We start from the raw sequence: 13,814 nt of genomic DNA, 5'->3' as shown, positions 1-13,814 counted from the left end.
TGTCCCCTCTTTCGGCGTGGCTGCCCCTGGGCACTTGACCTCCCCAGAGAGGGGTGCGGGCAGCATTGAGCTGCAGAAAGGAAGCTGGGGTCTGCTAGTGAATTGCTGGCACATTTTTGTTTTTATTATAGCCAAGTGTGACTCTCACACCTGTGATCCACGGGCCAGCAGGGAGCCCTGGGAACGTACATGTTCAAGGACATTTACCCTTTATCCCAACAGGCTCTTCCTTAAAAAAAAAAATAGTGTTTGACGTTTTATCGTTGGAGCATAGAGCGGTGATAGGATATTAAAGCTGTTGGGGGGGGTACCTGCGGGGCTCAGTTGTTAACCGTCTGCCTTCGGCTCAGGCCATGATCCCAGGGTCCTGGTTTCAAGCCCCTCCTCGGGCTCCCTGCTCGGCGGGAAGCCTGCTTCTCCCTCTCCCACTCCCCCTGCTGGTGTTCCCTCTCTTGCTGTGTCTCTCTCTGTCAAATAAATAAATAAATAAATAAAATCTTAAAAAAAAAAAAGCTGCGTGGGGACCTCAGACAGCCATTAGTTCAACTTTCTAATTTTACCATTTGAGACCTAGAAAGGTAAAAGTTACTGTCAGCAGCTATGAGGATTCTATGGGAGAAAATGTGCTAGAAGTGTGCCAGCTTCACAGATCCCCTGTCACACACTGTGGACCGCAGAACGTTGTTGTGAGCTGAGTGTGTGTAAAAAAGATGGAGCTCAGGGTGCCTCTGCCCCATCCCACCCGGGGCAGGTGAGGCTGGTGTTGTGTGAGGTTAATTCGCTGTCAGAAAGGTTCAGTTTACATAAAGCCTCTCATTTTTAGGGAAGAAGTGAACAGATGCCCCCCAATATGAGACAGAATTAAGAAAACTTATCCGTGTTTTAGCGACTCAGGAGAGAAAATGATCAGATCCTGCTCCAGCACAGAACAAAAACAGCCTCTCTTGTTCCCCCGAAGAGCAAGTCGAAGGCGTCAGCCAAGGCTGAAGGCTGGTGAGCCTGCCACGGGGCAACATTCCTATGGAATTCCACGGGATTGGCAGTCCTCTGTGTCAGGGGATGTACGCACACCGATTGTACTTTGGGAATGATTGTTCATGTCGCGTGCCTACTGCACATTGCTCCGGGACGTTTTCTGGAAACAGAAATTCAGGAGATTTGTTGAGTGCCGTTGAACAACCTGATCTCCATTTGGTTTCACTAACTGGGAAGGATGACTGCCGATTTTGGAAAGAGTCTATGCGGCTGTGTCAGAGGGATAGATGCAGTTGCCCCTTCCTGGGAGGCCTGTCACCTTTCCCAGGAAGTGGCCGCTGGTGAGGATGCACACAATGCAGTGCTTCCATCTATGACCTAACACAGCTCTCCAGCACCGTGAGGCACTAAGCAATAAAGGAAGAAGAACGTTGTGGGTCCATGATCAATGTGCCCTATGAGAGGAGTGAGCCTCCTCGAGTAGGAAATGGGAATTGAAGTCGAAATAGGTATTTCTGCCTCAACCCTTGGTGCAGGTGAGTCAAGGACAAAATATGATCTAAGACGCCAAGGGGCACAGAGATGGAGCTGGTGTGGGTGCAGATCGCATGGACCAAGCTCGCTCTGCAGATCAGAGGTGTCTGGAGAACAGCTCTGCTATTTCTTTCCACGAAACTTGAGCAAGAGAGTTACTTCACCCCCTAGGGCCTCAGCTTCCTTGTGTATAGAAAGGAATAACAATCCTCATCTACCACAAATTGGATTCTAAGGAGCAAGTGATAACATAGACAAGCATTTTATAGAAAGGGGATAAATAAGTATCATTCGGGAAAACTTCAAAATTTCAGAATGCTTCACAATTGAATTTAAACAAGTATTGTCCCTATTAGGATTATATGAAAATTTTACCCGAAATTTTGATGTTTTGCCTATTCTTTTTTTAACATTTCAGGACTGAATCTATTCATACAGTTTTGGAAAGTGGACACTGTATCTCTATAATAAGTAGTCTTTGGCATAAAGAACCTAAAATCTGCATTGTCTTTTCAACACCATTTTAACTTTCTGGTAGATGAAACCCTCGTGCCCCCCCCCACCCCGTTTCTCTGCTCATTACTTTGGCAGACGCAGAAGGGAAAGAGCTTGTCTTTCATGTGTCCTTGAAGAGGGTGACATGGTGTCTGGCGTGTAGTAAGCAGCCAGCAGACGGTGAGGAAGGTAGACGACAGACGCAAGGTAGATAAACCAAAGCAGTCTCTTCCATGATCCCACGGCGGAACTTGTCATCATTCACAGTTGTTCAGCCTTCCGGTGTCTTTTAGAGCCCCATCCCTGATGGCAAACTTCCTTTTCCCACTCCATCATGGCCACTGATCATGTCCTATGTCCTCATTAAGCCTCATTCTTCCTTATTATTCAAGACATTCACACGTCACTTGCTTTCTTATTTGAATGTTTGAACATCATTCCTTATTTCCTATCAGCTGATTGTGCTCTCTGAAATCACGCTGTCAGGTGGGAGATCGAGGCCCCCCCCCCCAGTCAGCTCTGCCAGTCCTCACACCCGCCCTTCCATGTGGACCATGCCCATTTTCTTGGGCTCCTGTGTGCTTCTGAGAGAGTCACATGTCGGGACACATTGGTATCACTATGAATTCCAGCTTGGACTCAGCAATCATTAAATTCATCTATTTATTGTATCTTATCATTATAGTGCTGTTGTTTCAATTATCATGTTGTTTCCATTTTCTTTGGTGTCAAACTAAGTCAATTTATTTCTGAAACTACTCCAGGCAATTTCAACATCAGGTGGATTTCAGAGTCTACTTCAACATGCAACCTGTGCATTTAAGCAACTCTGGAGTGAAGTTACCCTTAGCTTGAATCTATCTTGGAACCTGAGAAACAAAGAACAACAACAAATTAGGGTGCCTGGGTGGCTCAGTCGGTTAAGTGTTCACCTCAGGTTCCGGTCATTATCCCAGGGTCCCAAGATCAAGTCCTGTGTCGGGCTCCCTGCTCTGCGGGGAATCAGCTTCTCCCTCTGCCTCTGCTTCCCCTGCTTGTGCTCTCTTTCTCTCTCACATACACACAAATAAATAAATGAATAAAATCTTAAAAAAAAAAAGAACAACAACAAATTGAAAAGCCCAAACATTCTAAGACTTGGCAAGTGTGCTAATGCTAAGCTCTTCCATCCAATTCAAGAGAAAGGAATACTTCACAGTTCAGTCTAGGAGACTAGTATTAACCCAATACAGAGACCAGAAAAACACATTACAGGAATTAAAAAAAAAAAAAAAAAAAAAAAAGAACCACGGACTGATATCTCTCATGAACACAGATACAAAAATTCATAAGAAAATGTTAGCAAGTGCAATATTCATTCATGACAGAAACTCTCAGTCTATGAAAGGAAGGGAATGTCCTCAGTATGATAAAGGGCAACTTGAGAAAACCTAAAGCTAATATCCTAATTAATAGTGACAGACTGAATAGTTGCTGTTACTTTGTCTACCCATTAGTACTAGATACTAGTCTTAGAGGTTCAGGCCAGTACAATAAAATTAGAAAAAGGTGGGGAAAAACAGCTCTATATTGGAAAGGAAGTAAAACAGTTTATTCTCAGAAATCATAATCACTGATTTAAAAAAATTCTTTTGGAGTCTACAGAAAAACCTACTATAACTTTTAAGTTTAGCAAGGTTTCAGGTTAAAAAAAAGGATAAACAACCAATATAAAAAAATAGAGCTATCAATTTGACAATAGATAAGCAATATGTTTAACATGACACAAAAATACGAACTACTCAGGAAGGATATATTTGACAGAAGATGGACATGACCTGAGCATTGGAAACTACAAAACACAGCTGAGAGGAATGGGAAGGGACTTGAGTAAACTGGAAAAGATACTGTGGTCATAGACTAGGTAACTCCATATGGGTAAGGTGTGAATTTCTTCCAAATCAATTTATGGATTCGAAGCAATTCTATTAAAAAATCTCAGCTGGCTTTTTAAATTTTTTTTTTTGAAATTGACAAGCTGATTTTAAAATTCAGGAAATGTGTGTGGCATTGGAGATAAGAGAAACGCAAAACAGTAATAGAACAGAATACAGTCCAATATAGGCCTGTACATATATGAGCAATTAATTTTAAACAGTGTTGGTAAGGCATTTTAATGGAGAAATAATCATCTTTTTATCAAATCGTGCTGGAGCAATTGGATATCATGTTGAGAAAATGAAACTCAACCCTTACATCATACCATATTTAGAATTAACCATAATGGAGAAAGACCAAAATGTTAGAGGTAAAACTTCCAAAAGAAAACAGAAAATTTTAATGACTTTGGGTTTGGCAAAGTTTCCTCGAAATGACACAAAAAGCATGGAACAATTGATAATGTGAACCTCGAAAAACCCCAAAACTCACGCCATTCAAAAGACAATATTATGGAAATGAAAAGGCAAGCCACCTAGTAGGAGGAAATATTACAAAACATATACCTGACAAAAGCAATTGTATTTGGGGTACAGAAATAACTCTACAACTCAATGAGATGACAAACAATCCAATTAAAAATGGGCAAAAGATCTGAACAGACACTACATCAAGGACGATCCATGAATAGCAAATAAGCAGATGAAAAGATGCTCCATTTCATTAGTTATTAGAGAAGGGCAAATAAAAACCACAGTGAGATAACATTACACATCTACTAGAAGGACTAAAATTCAAAAGGCTAACCATACCAAGTGCTGGTAAGTGAAGCAACTGAAATTCCTACATTGCTCGTAGAAATGTAAGACGGCACATCTACTTTGGAAAGCGGTTTAGCAGCTTCTAAAAAAGTGAAAGGAACAGCTACCATTTGACCCTGCCACTCCACTCCTAGGTATTTACCCAGGAAAAACGAAAGCATGTGTTGTGTCCATGCCAAGACTTGAGGCAAATGTTCACAGCTGTTTCGTCTATGATCAGGGCCCGTGCAAGGTGAGGCACGTGGAATATACGTACAAACCTGGGGGTGAGCACAAGCTGCCTTGTTCTTTCACCTATCTGGGTCCTGTTTATAAGACTTAAAAACTGAAAACAACCCAAATGTCCATCAACAGGTGGATGGATAGAGAAATGGTGGTATACCCATAAAATGAAATACTATTCCGTGCTCTCTTCGGCAGCATGTATGATAAAATCGAAATGATGTAGAGAAAATTAGCATGGGCTCCGTGCAAGCATGACACTCAAATTGGTGAAGCATTCCATATTTTCATAAAATAAGTAAGTCCCGAAAAGGTAATGTGACCATAGTTAACAACACTGTATTGTATATTTGAAAGTTGCTAAGAGAGTAGATCTTAAAAGTTCTTACCACAAGGAAAAAAACTTGTAACTCTGTGTGGTGATCAATGTTAACTAGACTGATCAGCATCATCTTGCAATATATACAATTACATATAATTGTGCTACACACCTGAAATGAATGTTATATGTAAATTGTATCTCAGTAATAAAAAGAAAATAACTACTTAGCAATAAATAGGAATGAACTATTGATTACTACAGCAACATGGGTAAATCTCAAAATAATTATTATACGTGCTGCCGACGCAAGCACTCAAAATAATTATTCAGAGTGAAAGAAGTTAGGCAAAAAGAATACATATCAGATGGCTCCATTTATATAAAGTTCTGGAAAATGCGATCTAATCTACAGTGACAAAAAGATCAGCAGTTACCTGGGAATTGGGGATCAGGGAGAGGGGGTGAGTGCACAGGGAAACGAGGGAGTGTTTGCGTGATAGGATATGTTCACACCTTGATTGTACTGATGGCTTCATATTTTATACATGTGTCAAAATTTATCACACTTCACCCTTTAATATGTGCAGTTTGTTGTACATCAATTATATTTCAACAAAGCTGTTAAAAATAAAATGAGGCACAAGAAGAATTTAAGACATGAGTCCTGGGGTGCCTGGGTGGCTCAGTCAGTGAAACCTCTGCCTTCAGCTCAGGTCATGATCTCAGGGTCCTGGGATTGAGCCCCACATTGGGCTCCCTGCTGAGCAAGGGGTCTGCTTCTCCCTCTGCCACTGCTCCACCTGCTTGTGCTCTCTTGCTCACTCTCTGTCAAATAAATACATGAAATCTTGGAAAACAAACAAAACAAAACATGAGTCCTTATTGGATCCTGATTGGGGAACAAGAAACTTTAGATACGATTGGGAGTATTTTAATATAGACTAGATATTAAATATATTAGATTATTGATATTTTTCTTAGATATAATAATGATATCATGGATATGTAAGGAAAAGCATGTATTCTTAAGAGATCTATGCTGAGGTAGGGGGTAAAATGTTGTCATGTCTGCAGCTTATTTCAAATAGCTTGGCAAAAACAAAGTAACAAGAAACAAAAACTGCACACACAGAAAAACCAAAGACAATAGAAAAATAAACAGATAAAGCAAATATGGCAAAAATATTAAGACTGTAGAATCTAAGTGTTCAGTATACAAGAGTTCATTAAACTATTTTTTCAACTATTTTTATGTTTCATAATTTTGTCATTAAAACCTGGAAAAGGGGGCACCTGGGTGGCTCAGTTGGTTGGGCATTTGCCTTTGGCTCTGGTCATGATCTTGGGGTCCTGGGGTCAAGCCCTGTGTCGGGGTCCCTGCTCAATGGGGAGCCTGCTTTTCCCTCCGCTCTGCCGCTCCCCCCTGCTTGTGCTCTCTCTCTCTTCTCTCAAATAAAACTTTAAAAAAAATAAAAATAAAAAAATAAAAAGCTGGAAAAGTTTACCAAGTAGATGTGAAAAAGGACCAAATTATAAAAGATAAATAAAACATAATTGAATTATCAAACTCAATGGATAGGTTTAACTGAAGTTACGGCAGAAGATAAAATTGGTGAATTGCAAAATAAATCTTAAAAAAATTATCCAAGATGCAGTACAGAGAAAAAGAGAAAATACGAAAGAAAAGTTAAGAAAAATAGAGAATAAAATGAGCAGGCCTATCATAAATCTGGCTGGAATTCCAAGAGAAAGAGAAAGAATGGGGCTAAGGCCACCTTTGTAGATATAATCCCTGAGAATTCCTACTGAATCCCTGAGCATATAAATGAAAAGAATCCACACCTAGGCACTCCGTGATGAATCTGCAAGGCACCAATGGCTGAGAGAAGGTCATAGAAGCTTCCAGTGAGGAAAAATGACCTGCAAAAGAAAGAAGACCGAGTACCTACTTGTCATCACTTACGACAGAAGCTAAGCTAAAAGTGGAATATTTTCAGTGGATTGAAAGAAAATAAGTGTTAACCTAGAATTAATTAACTAGTATCTTTAAGAATGAGGGCAAAATAAAGGCATTTTCAGGTAAACAAAAAATAATAGAATGCTTGCTGCTAGTCATGTTCACTCAGTGAAATTTTTTTTTAATATATATATATTTTTTAAAGATTTTATTTATTTATTTGAGAGAGAGAATGAGATAGAGAGAGAGCATGAGAGGAGGAGGGTCCAAGGGAGAAGCAGGCTCCCCGCCGAGCAGGGAGCCCGATGTGGGGCTCGATCCCGGGACTCCAGGATCATGACCTGAGCCGAAGGCAGTCGCTTAACCGACTGAGCCACCCAGGCGCCCCCACTCAGTGAAATTGTAAAGTGTGTATATGAGACAGAAAGAGGTAGGAGGTGAAGTTTGGAGACATAGGAAGGAGTATAGAGCACAAACAAAATCGGAATATAAGTATATTGGAATATGTGAGTATATCTACACAAATTAGACTAAATAAAACAATAATATCTTCTGCAGTTTAAAGTAGAATTAAAACACCAAACAATAGCTTATAAATTAGGAGGAGGGTAAAGATGCTAACCTTCTACTTTCATAAGTATCATCTTGAAGTTTCTAGGTTACCCTTAACGGAATGCGTATATAACTTTCAAACTAGCAAAAGGGAAAAAGGAGAATGAAGGGGAGAAAAAGTCAGTCCAAAAAAAGGAAAGAGAGTGCAGAAAAGTAAACTTAGCCGACATGGGACAAATTGAAAGCAAAAAATAATAAATATTTTTCATCCTGTATTAAAAAAAAATCAACACCAGAAGGCAAGTGCAGGAATAATCATAGCTGCATGTTTGTAAAAAAACAACAACAAAAAAACCAACTCCACATAACCTGGAAGTCGGTCAACAATGGACTGAATGAATAAACTGTGGCATAGTCTTACAATGAAATGCTATACAACAGTAAAAATAAACGAACTACAACTATATGCATCAGCATTAATGAATCTCACAAACAATATGAAACAAAGATGCAAGCCACAGAAGAATTTGGAAAAACTTTGAGAAATTTGAAAAGCTGGACTAACTGACCAATACTTCATTTATTAAGGACATCTAAAAAGACTATACAGCCATAAAGGCAAGGGGATGATTGTCTTAATGTCGGGAGAGCCTATACCTCTAAGAAGAGGATGCCCCAAGGAGGGAGCATATATGAGGTCTTCCAGGGTGTTGGCCCTGTTCTCTAGCTGTGCCTTGTGTGGTGGTTCTGGGGAGCCTATGTTTTATGTCCCCTTTTTATGTCTGTTTTAGTAATCAATTTAAAAATAAGATGCAAGAAAAGGGCAGTCCTCCATGGAACCCTCTGAGACATCCAAGAGGATGAGTCTAGAAATGAATCTACATACAACCTACCAAGACTGAATCATGAAGACAGGAAATTTGAACGGACCAATGAGTAAGGCGATTAAAACAGTAATAAAAAAATCTCCCACCAAAGAAAAGCCCAGTAGTAGATGGTTTCACCAGTGAATTCTACCAAACATTAAAGAATAACACGAATCCTTCTCAAACTCTTCCAAAAAACCGAGGAGAGGGAATACTCTCAAACTCATTTTATGAGGCCAGGAGTACCCTGATACCAAAGCCAGGTGAGGATAGGAAAAAAAAAACAAAAAAACAAAAAACCAAAAAAAAAACCCCCAAAACAAACCAAAACTATAGGCCAATATCCCTGATGAATATATGCAAATTTTCCAGTAAAATACTAGCAAACTGAAGGCAACAGCACATTAAAAGAACCGTACACCATGATCAAGTATAATTTATCCTTGGAAAGCAATGCAAATTAATGTGACACACCACATTAATAGAATAAAAGATACATGTTCGTCTCAAGAGATGCAGAAAATTCAACATCCTTTCATGATAAAATTCAACATCCTTTCATGATAAAAGCTCTCAACAAACTGGGTATATAAAGAATATATCTTAACATAATAAAGGCCATCTATGACCAACTCACAGCTAACATACCCAATGGTGAGGTGTTCAAAGCTTTCCAAGATCAGGAATAAGACAAGGGTGTCCATGCTGGCTATTCCTATTCAACATTGCACTGGAAGTCCTAGCCAGAGCAATCAGGCAAGAAAAAGAAAAAAAGGCATCCAAATCACAAGGGAAGAAGTAAAATTGTCTCTGTTTACAGATGATATGTGTGCATATGGATGGTAAAAAAAAAAAAACAATCCTATGAAACTACATAGGGATACAGCTGTTTTCTATGGATAAGTGAGAATCTTGTGACTAGTCATGTCTACTTCTCGGGATAAAAAACCTCGAGTTGAATTTCCTATTCACCTTTTTTAACTACATAGGACTTTACTAGTTTAGGTACTTATTCCCTTTGATTTCTACTTTCTTCCTTTATCCTGATTTCCTCATCTATGTTTTACTGATATGAATTGCTTTTCTGATATGAATTACTGAAATGAATCATTTACAGAATAGGGTACATTCATACATATTACCATCCAAATTGACTTACAAATGGCCCAAGATTCTTATGATCTGCCTCCAGTCTTTTGTCTCAGCCTTATACCTATGCTAGTCCTGATATACATATGTTAATACTGTCATATTTTGTCTAAGCTTATGTGTATTTCTGTTTTGATGCAACCGTGTACATGGGATGAACAGGTCATCAGATTTGGTTTGCACCTTGGACTTGCTTACAGGCTGTGTACCCTTAAATTACCGGGCCCCTCTGAACCTCAGTACCATCATCTGTAAAATGGCACCTTGCAGGATTATGTAGAACCCTAAAATGTGAGTAGTGGAAAATATGTTATTAACATTTGCCATTCGTTGGCTAGCTGATGTTGGAGGTTAAATAACCTGAGCTTGTTTCTTTTCAGATAGGATTATCTGCCTACTTTTTTCAGGATTTGAATGAATATATGTAAACAAAAGTGAACATAAAGCACCTGACAAAATACTCTATTTTCCCCCCCTTCTCTCCCCTGTTGCCTCTATCTGGGAAGCCCTTTCTTACCATCTCTGTTAGAATGCAAGCATTTACTAAGTTTCATTCAAACGAGTGTCTTTCCTATTTATTTTTCCAACCATAATTTATGTTGTCCCCAAATTTTTCCATCGACTTTTTAAATCTCTATATTGACTAGTTTTGTCTTTCTTGTCCCATGGTTCCAAGATTTTGGGGGGAAGCCATTGCTTTCCCTTTGTATTCCCTCCTAATGCCTTGCATGCGGTTGGTCACTACCTACTGCTTTCAGCTAATTTTCCCGAGGCTACCAAGACCGTGGGGCTCCTTCCTTTGGTTCACTTGAGCCAACCATCCTTCCCTGTGTGATATTGTAGCCTGTCGCAGCCTCCCGGAACTCTGGTCCTGCTACTGTGTCACAACTTTGGGGAAGCTAGTACGAGCAACCACCACCACAGGTAAAAGACGCACGCATCTGAAACTGTACATTTTCACGTATTACACGCGGGGACCGGTCTTCCTCCGACCAGACCCGGTCGTCGGGGGGCTCCCAGCACTCCGCCCCTGGAAGCCTGTGCGGCGGGGACGCGCTCCGAGGGCCCGGGCACCCTGGGCGCGCTGTTTCCTGCAGTCAAACGAACACCGCAAACACAGGTGGGCACCTCCGAAGCCCCCGGCACGCCCAGGACCCTGGCTTTGCCCCTCCTCTTCCGCCAGCCAAGCGCCTTCGCACCACCTGTGCCAGTTCGAAGGGCACCCTTCTTATTTTCCTGACGGCTGCCCCAGCTGGTGACGTCGGCCGGACACACACCGGAGCGGCTGCCCCGCTCGGGCCAGGGCCGAGGGGCCGCCCCGGGGCGACCACGGCCCGCCCGCGCCCGCAGGCCCGCCGCCGGAGGCAGGGGCCGCCAGCCGACCGCGGCCCGCTCGCCCCTCGTCCGCCCCAGGCCCGAGCGGCGGAACGCGCATGCGCACGGCGCCGCTCCCCGCCCCCACCTCGCGCCCGCGCCCGCGCCCCACGCCCCTAACGCGGCCCGCCGGGCCATGGAACCCGCCGAAGTTGGCGCGGTTCTAGCTCTCCCGTGCGCTCAGTCGGGCGCCTTCCCCCCGTGAGGCCCGCGGGCGCTCAGACGCGGCTCAGCGGCCGCCCGCCCGGGCCGCTCCGCCCGCCTCCGCCGCTCGGCCGGACGCGCGCCGCGCTCCCGCGGCCGGTCCCCGCGCGTGCGCGCTCCGCCAAGTGTATGTGTGTGAGTGTGTGTGCGGCCGAGGGGTGGTCCGCCGCCGCCGCCGCCGCCGACGATGCCGCGGGGCCGCCCCCCGAAGCCCAAGGAGAGCAAGGCGCGCGGCGACACCGGTAAGCGGCTCCGGCCCGGCCGGCCGCGCTGTGCCGCTCCGCGCGAATATAGTCCCCGGATGCGGCGCGGAGGGCGCCGGGAGCGGGCCGGGCCGGGGGCGGCCGGCGGGGCCGGGGCCGGGGTCGGGGCGGGGGCCGCCGCCGCCGCCGCCGCCGCCGCCGCCGCGCCCTGCCGCCGCCGCCGCCGCCGCCGCCGCCCAACTGGCGGCCGCAGGGCGCGGGCGGAATGATACCGGCGCGGCGCGCAGGCCCCTCCGCCGGGCTGGGCCTACTTTCCTGGGCCGGGCGGGCGGCGGCGGGGCCGGGGGCGAGTTGCGCGCCGCCGCCGCCGCCCGCCGCCCGCCTCCCTCCTCCTCCCCCGGCCGCCCTCCTCCCTCGCCCCCCTCCCTCGCCGCCCTCCGCCCGCCCGCCCGCGGGCATCCGGCCTCCCCGGCCCCCGCCCGTCCAGCCCGGCGTTCCCGGGCGGCGGGAGGCCTTCCTGGGGGAGGTGCCCTCCCCGGGGCGGGTCTCGGGGCCGCCGGGCCGGGCCGCCGTCCCCCGGGCCCCGCGTCGCGTGGGCGGGCGGGCGGGCGGCGGACGCGGGGCCCTCCCCCCACGTGGGCCCGAGGGAGAGGCGCCGCGGCTCGGCCTGGTCGCCCGGGGCTGCCGAGTGCGCGCTCGCTGCGCGGCCCCGGCGGGGGGCCCGGGGAGGCCCTGGGGCGCGCGGGCCAGCGGGGGCGGGCCTGGCGGGCTCGTACGGGGGCCGCGGGCCGGGAGGCCGGAGAGACGGGGGGCCCGGGGGCCGAGATCGGGGGGCCGGGGCCGGGGCGGTCGCAGAGGCGGCTGCGTGCGCGCTGGGCCGGGGGTGGGGGTGTGGGGCATGGACCCCTGGTACTTGGGCCCTCGCTGGCCGGTGACCGTGCTCGGGGACCCCCGGGCGGAATAAGCGGGGCTCACTGGAGGGCCGGGGCCCGGCGGCGGGCGCCTGCACTGCTTTTCCCCCAGACGGAGAAAGGTTCCTCGTGGGAGCTGCAGATGAGAGTGTTTACCTTGCCCTTCCTCGCATTTAGGAAGAGCGAGGAGCAGAGTAGGAAGTGGTGCGAACTTACTGACGGGACGGACCCAGCGAGGCATCGTTCCTGCGGTCCTCCTGGCCCATCCAGTGAGCAGACACGCAATTAAGGAAATGTTAGAACACAGAGCATATGAATTTCGGCGAGACTGGACACCCCTCACCTAGCTTTTCAGGAGCTGAGATGTTGGCTGGGGAGTAATGCAGGTCTGCAGGTTCCTAGCTGGAGAGTAACTGCTCCGAATCCGGACTAGGGGCTGCTGGTGCCTGCAAGGAGGTCCTAAGGCCGTTCACTGCTCCCGCTTTGGCCTTATTTTGTTCAGTGTTTTTATTTTAAGGTGCTTTCTGGCAAAAATAATTTTAAGTGCAGTGCCTCTCAGTTACTTGGAAGAAGGTGTAGGCTAGACCATGGAAAATGTGCATCAGCTTAAGGCCGGGAACATAATCCCCCCAATCTTTCCCGTCTTCCCAAATGGCATCACTATTCACCTGGGTTTTCAAGCCCTAAATGTAAGCATAATTCTCTTTCTCTTACTCAAGACAATTCATAACTAGTCTTGCAGCTTCTGCCTCAAAATGGTATTTCCAGCCAGCCCTACCCTCTCCACGTCTGGTGCCCTTGGCTGGCCCAGCCGGTCTGTCTCCGGGTGGGACTTCTGTGGGAGCCTCTCACTGCTCCCGGGTAGCCTCGTCCTACCGTAAGTCCATCACCAGCACCCTGGAGGAGCTCTTTAAAGTGTAGATGAAATGGCCACACCCTGATTAAAACTCTTCAAAGGATTTCTCATTCCTTAAGGTAAAATCCACATTCCTGCGGGATCCTAATTGATCTGGCCTTGGATAGGGCTCATTTCTCTCTTGCCTTGCTCTAGCATTCGGTTCTTTGGGTTCCGGGTTGAGGCCACATTTGTGGTGAATTGAGGTTTGTGCTCTTCCTTTTCTGAGAATCCACCTGCTCTTGCTCATTCCTTAGGCCTCAGTGCTTCAGCTTCCTAACAGAGGCCTTCCTCAAACCTGTCTGAACATAACTTTACAGACAAGCCTTTCCTCACAGTGAGGTTCCCAGAGACACTTGGAGGGGTCTGCCGGGTAAATATTTTCATAGCGATACTGTTTGGTTATTTCACGTGGTT

At 46.1% G+C, this 13,814-nt stretch overlaps 1 protein-coding gene, 1 long non-coding RNA gene and 1 other non-coding gene across 12 annotated transcripts in view; 2 read left to right on the top strand and 1 right to left on the bottom strand.

Moving 5' to 3' along the window:
- Window positions 1–438: 438 nt before the first annotated feature.
- Window positions 439–11,109, bottom strand: LOC114208941 (uncharacterized). 2 transcript variants are annotated; one of them, XR_003609188.2, is made up of 4 exons: window positions 9,310–11,109; window positions 7,129–7,206; window positions 2,093–2,873; window positions 439–1,135 (listed from the first exon to the last, which is right to left on the bottom strand). It is a non-coding gene; the product is annotated as an uncharacterized LOC114208941 (long non-coding RNA). The 2 variants fall into 2 exon arrangements; XR_003609186.2 differs by having other exon boundaries at window positions 439–2,873.
- Window positions 5,147–5,253, top strand: LOC114208947 (U6 spliceosomal RNA). The gene has a single exon (XR_003609195.2). It is a non-coding gene; the product is annotated as a U6 spliceosomal RNA (small nuclear RNA).
- A 399-nt stretch (window positions 11,110–11,508) lies between the features above and the next one.
- ZNF236 (zinc finger protein 236) overlaps window positions 11,509–13,814 on the top strand; it is a 107,017-nt gene continuing 104,711 nt past the window's right edge. For 7 of the 9 annotated variants that reach the window (XM_088019546.1, XM_028102869.2, XM_028102868.2 and 4 more), the window contains exon 1: window positions 11,509–11,630. In XM_088019546.1, the coding sequence (XP_087875672.1) occupies window positions 11,576–11,630 (55 nt within the window). In that variant the 5' untranslated portion in view covers window positions 11,509–11,575. Of the gene's footprint in view, window positions 11,631–12,529; window positions 13,478–13,814 lie in introns of those variants that run through there. The other 2 variants (XM_028102870.1, XM_028102871.2) reach the window with 2 other exon arrangements.

Source organism: Eumetopias jubatus, unplaced genomic scaffold, assembly GCF_037043125.1.
Source record: "Eumetopias jubatus isolate StellerSeaLion01/CBP00866 unplaced genomic scaffold, mEumJub1_p1.0 scaffold_16, whole genome shotgun sequence".
NCBI classification, from domain to species: Eukaryota; Metazoa; Chordata; class Mammalia; order Carnivora; family Otariidae; genus Eumetopias; species Eumetopias jubatus.
Note: the sequence above shows the minus strand (reverse complement) of the source record. Positions and strands in the feature narration are given on the sequence as shown.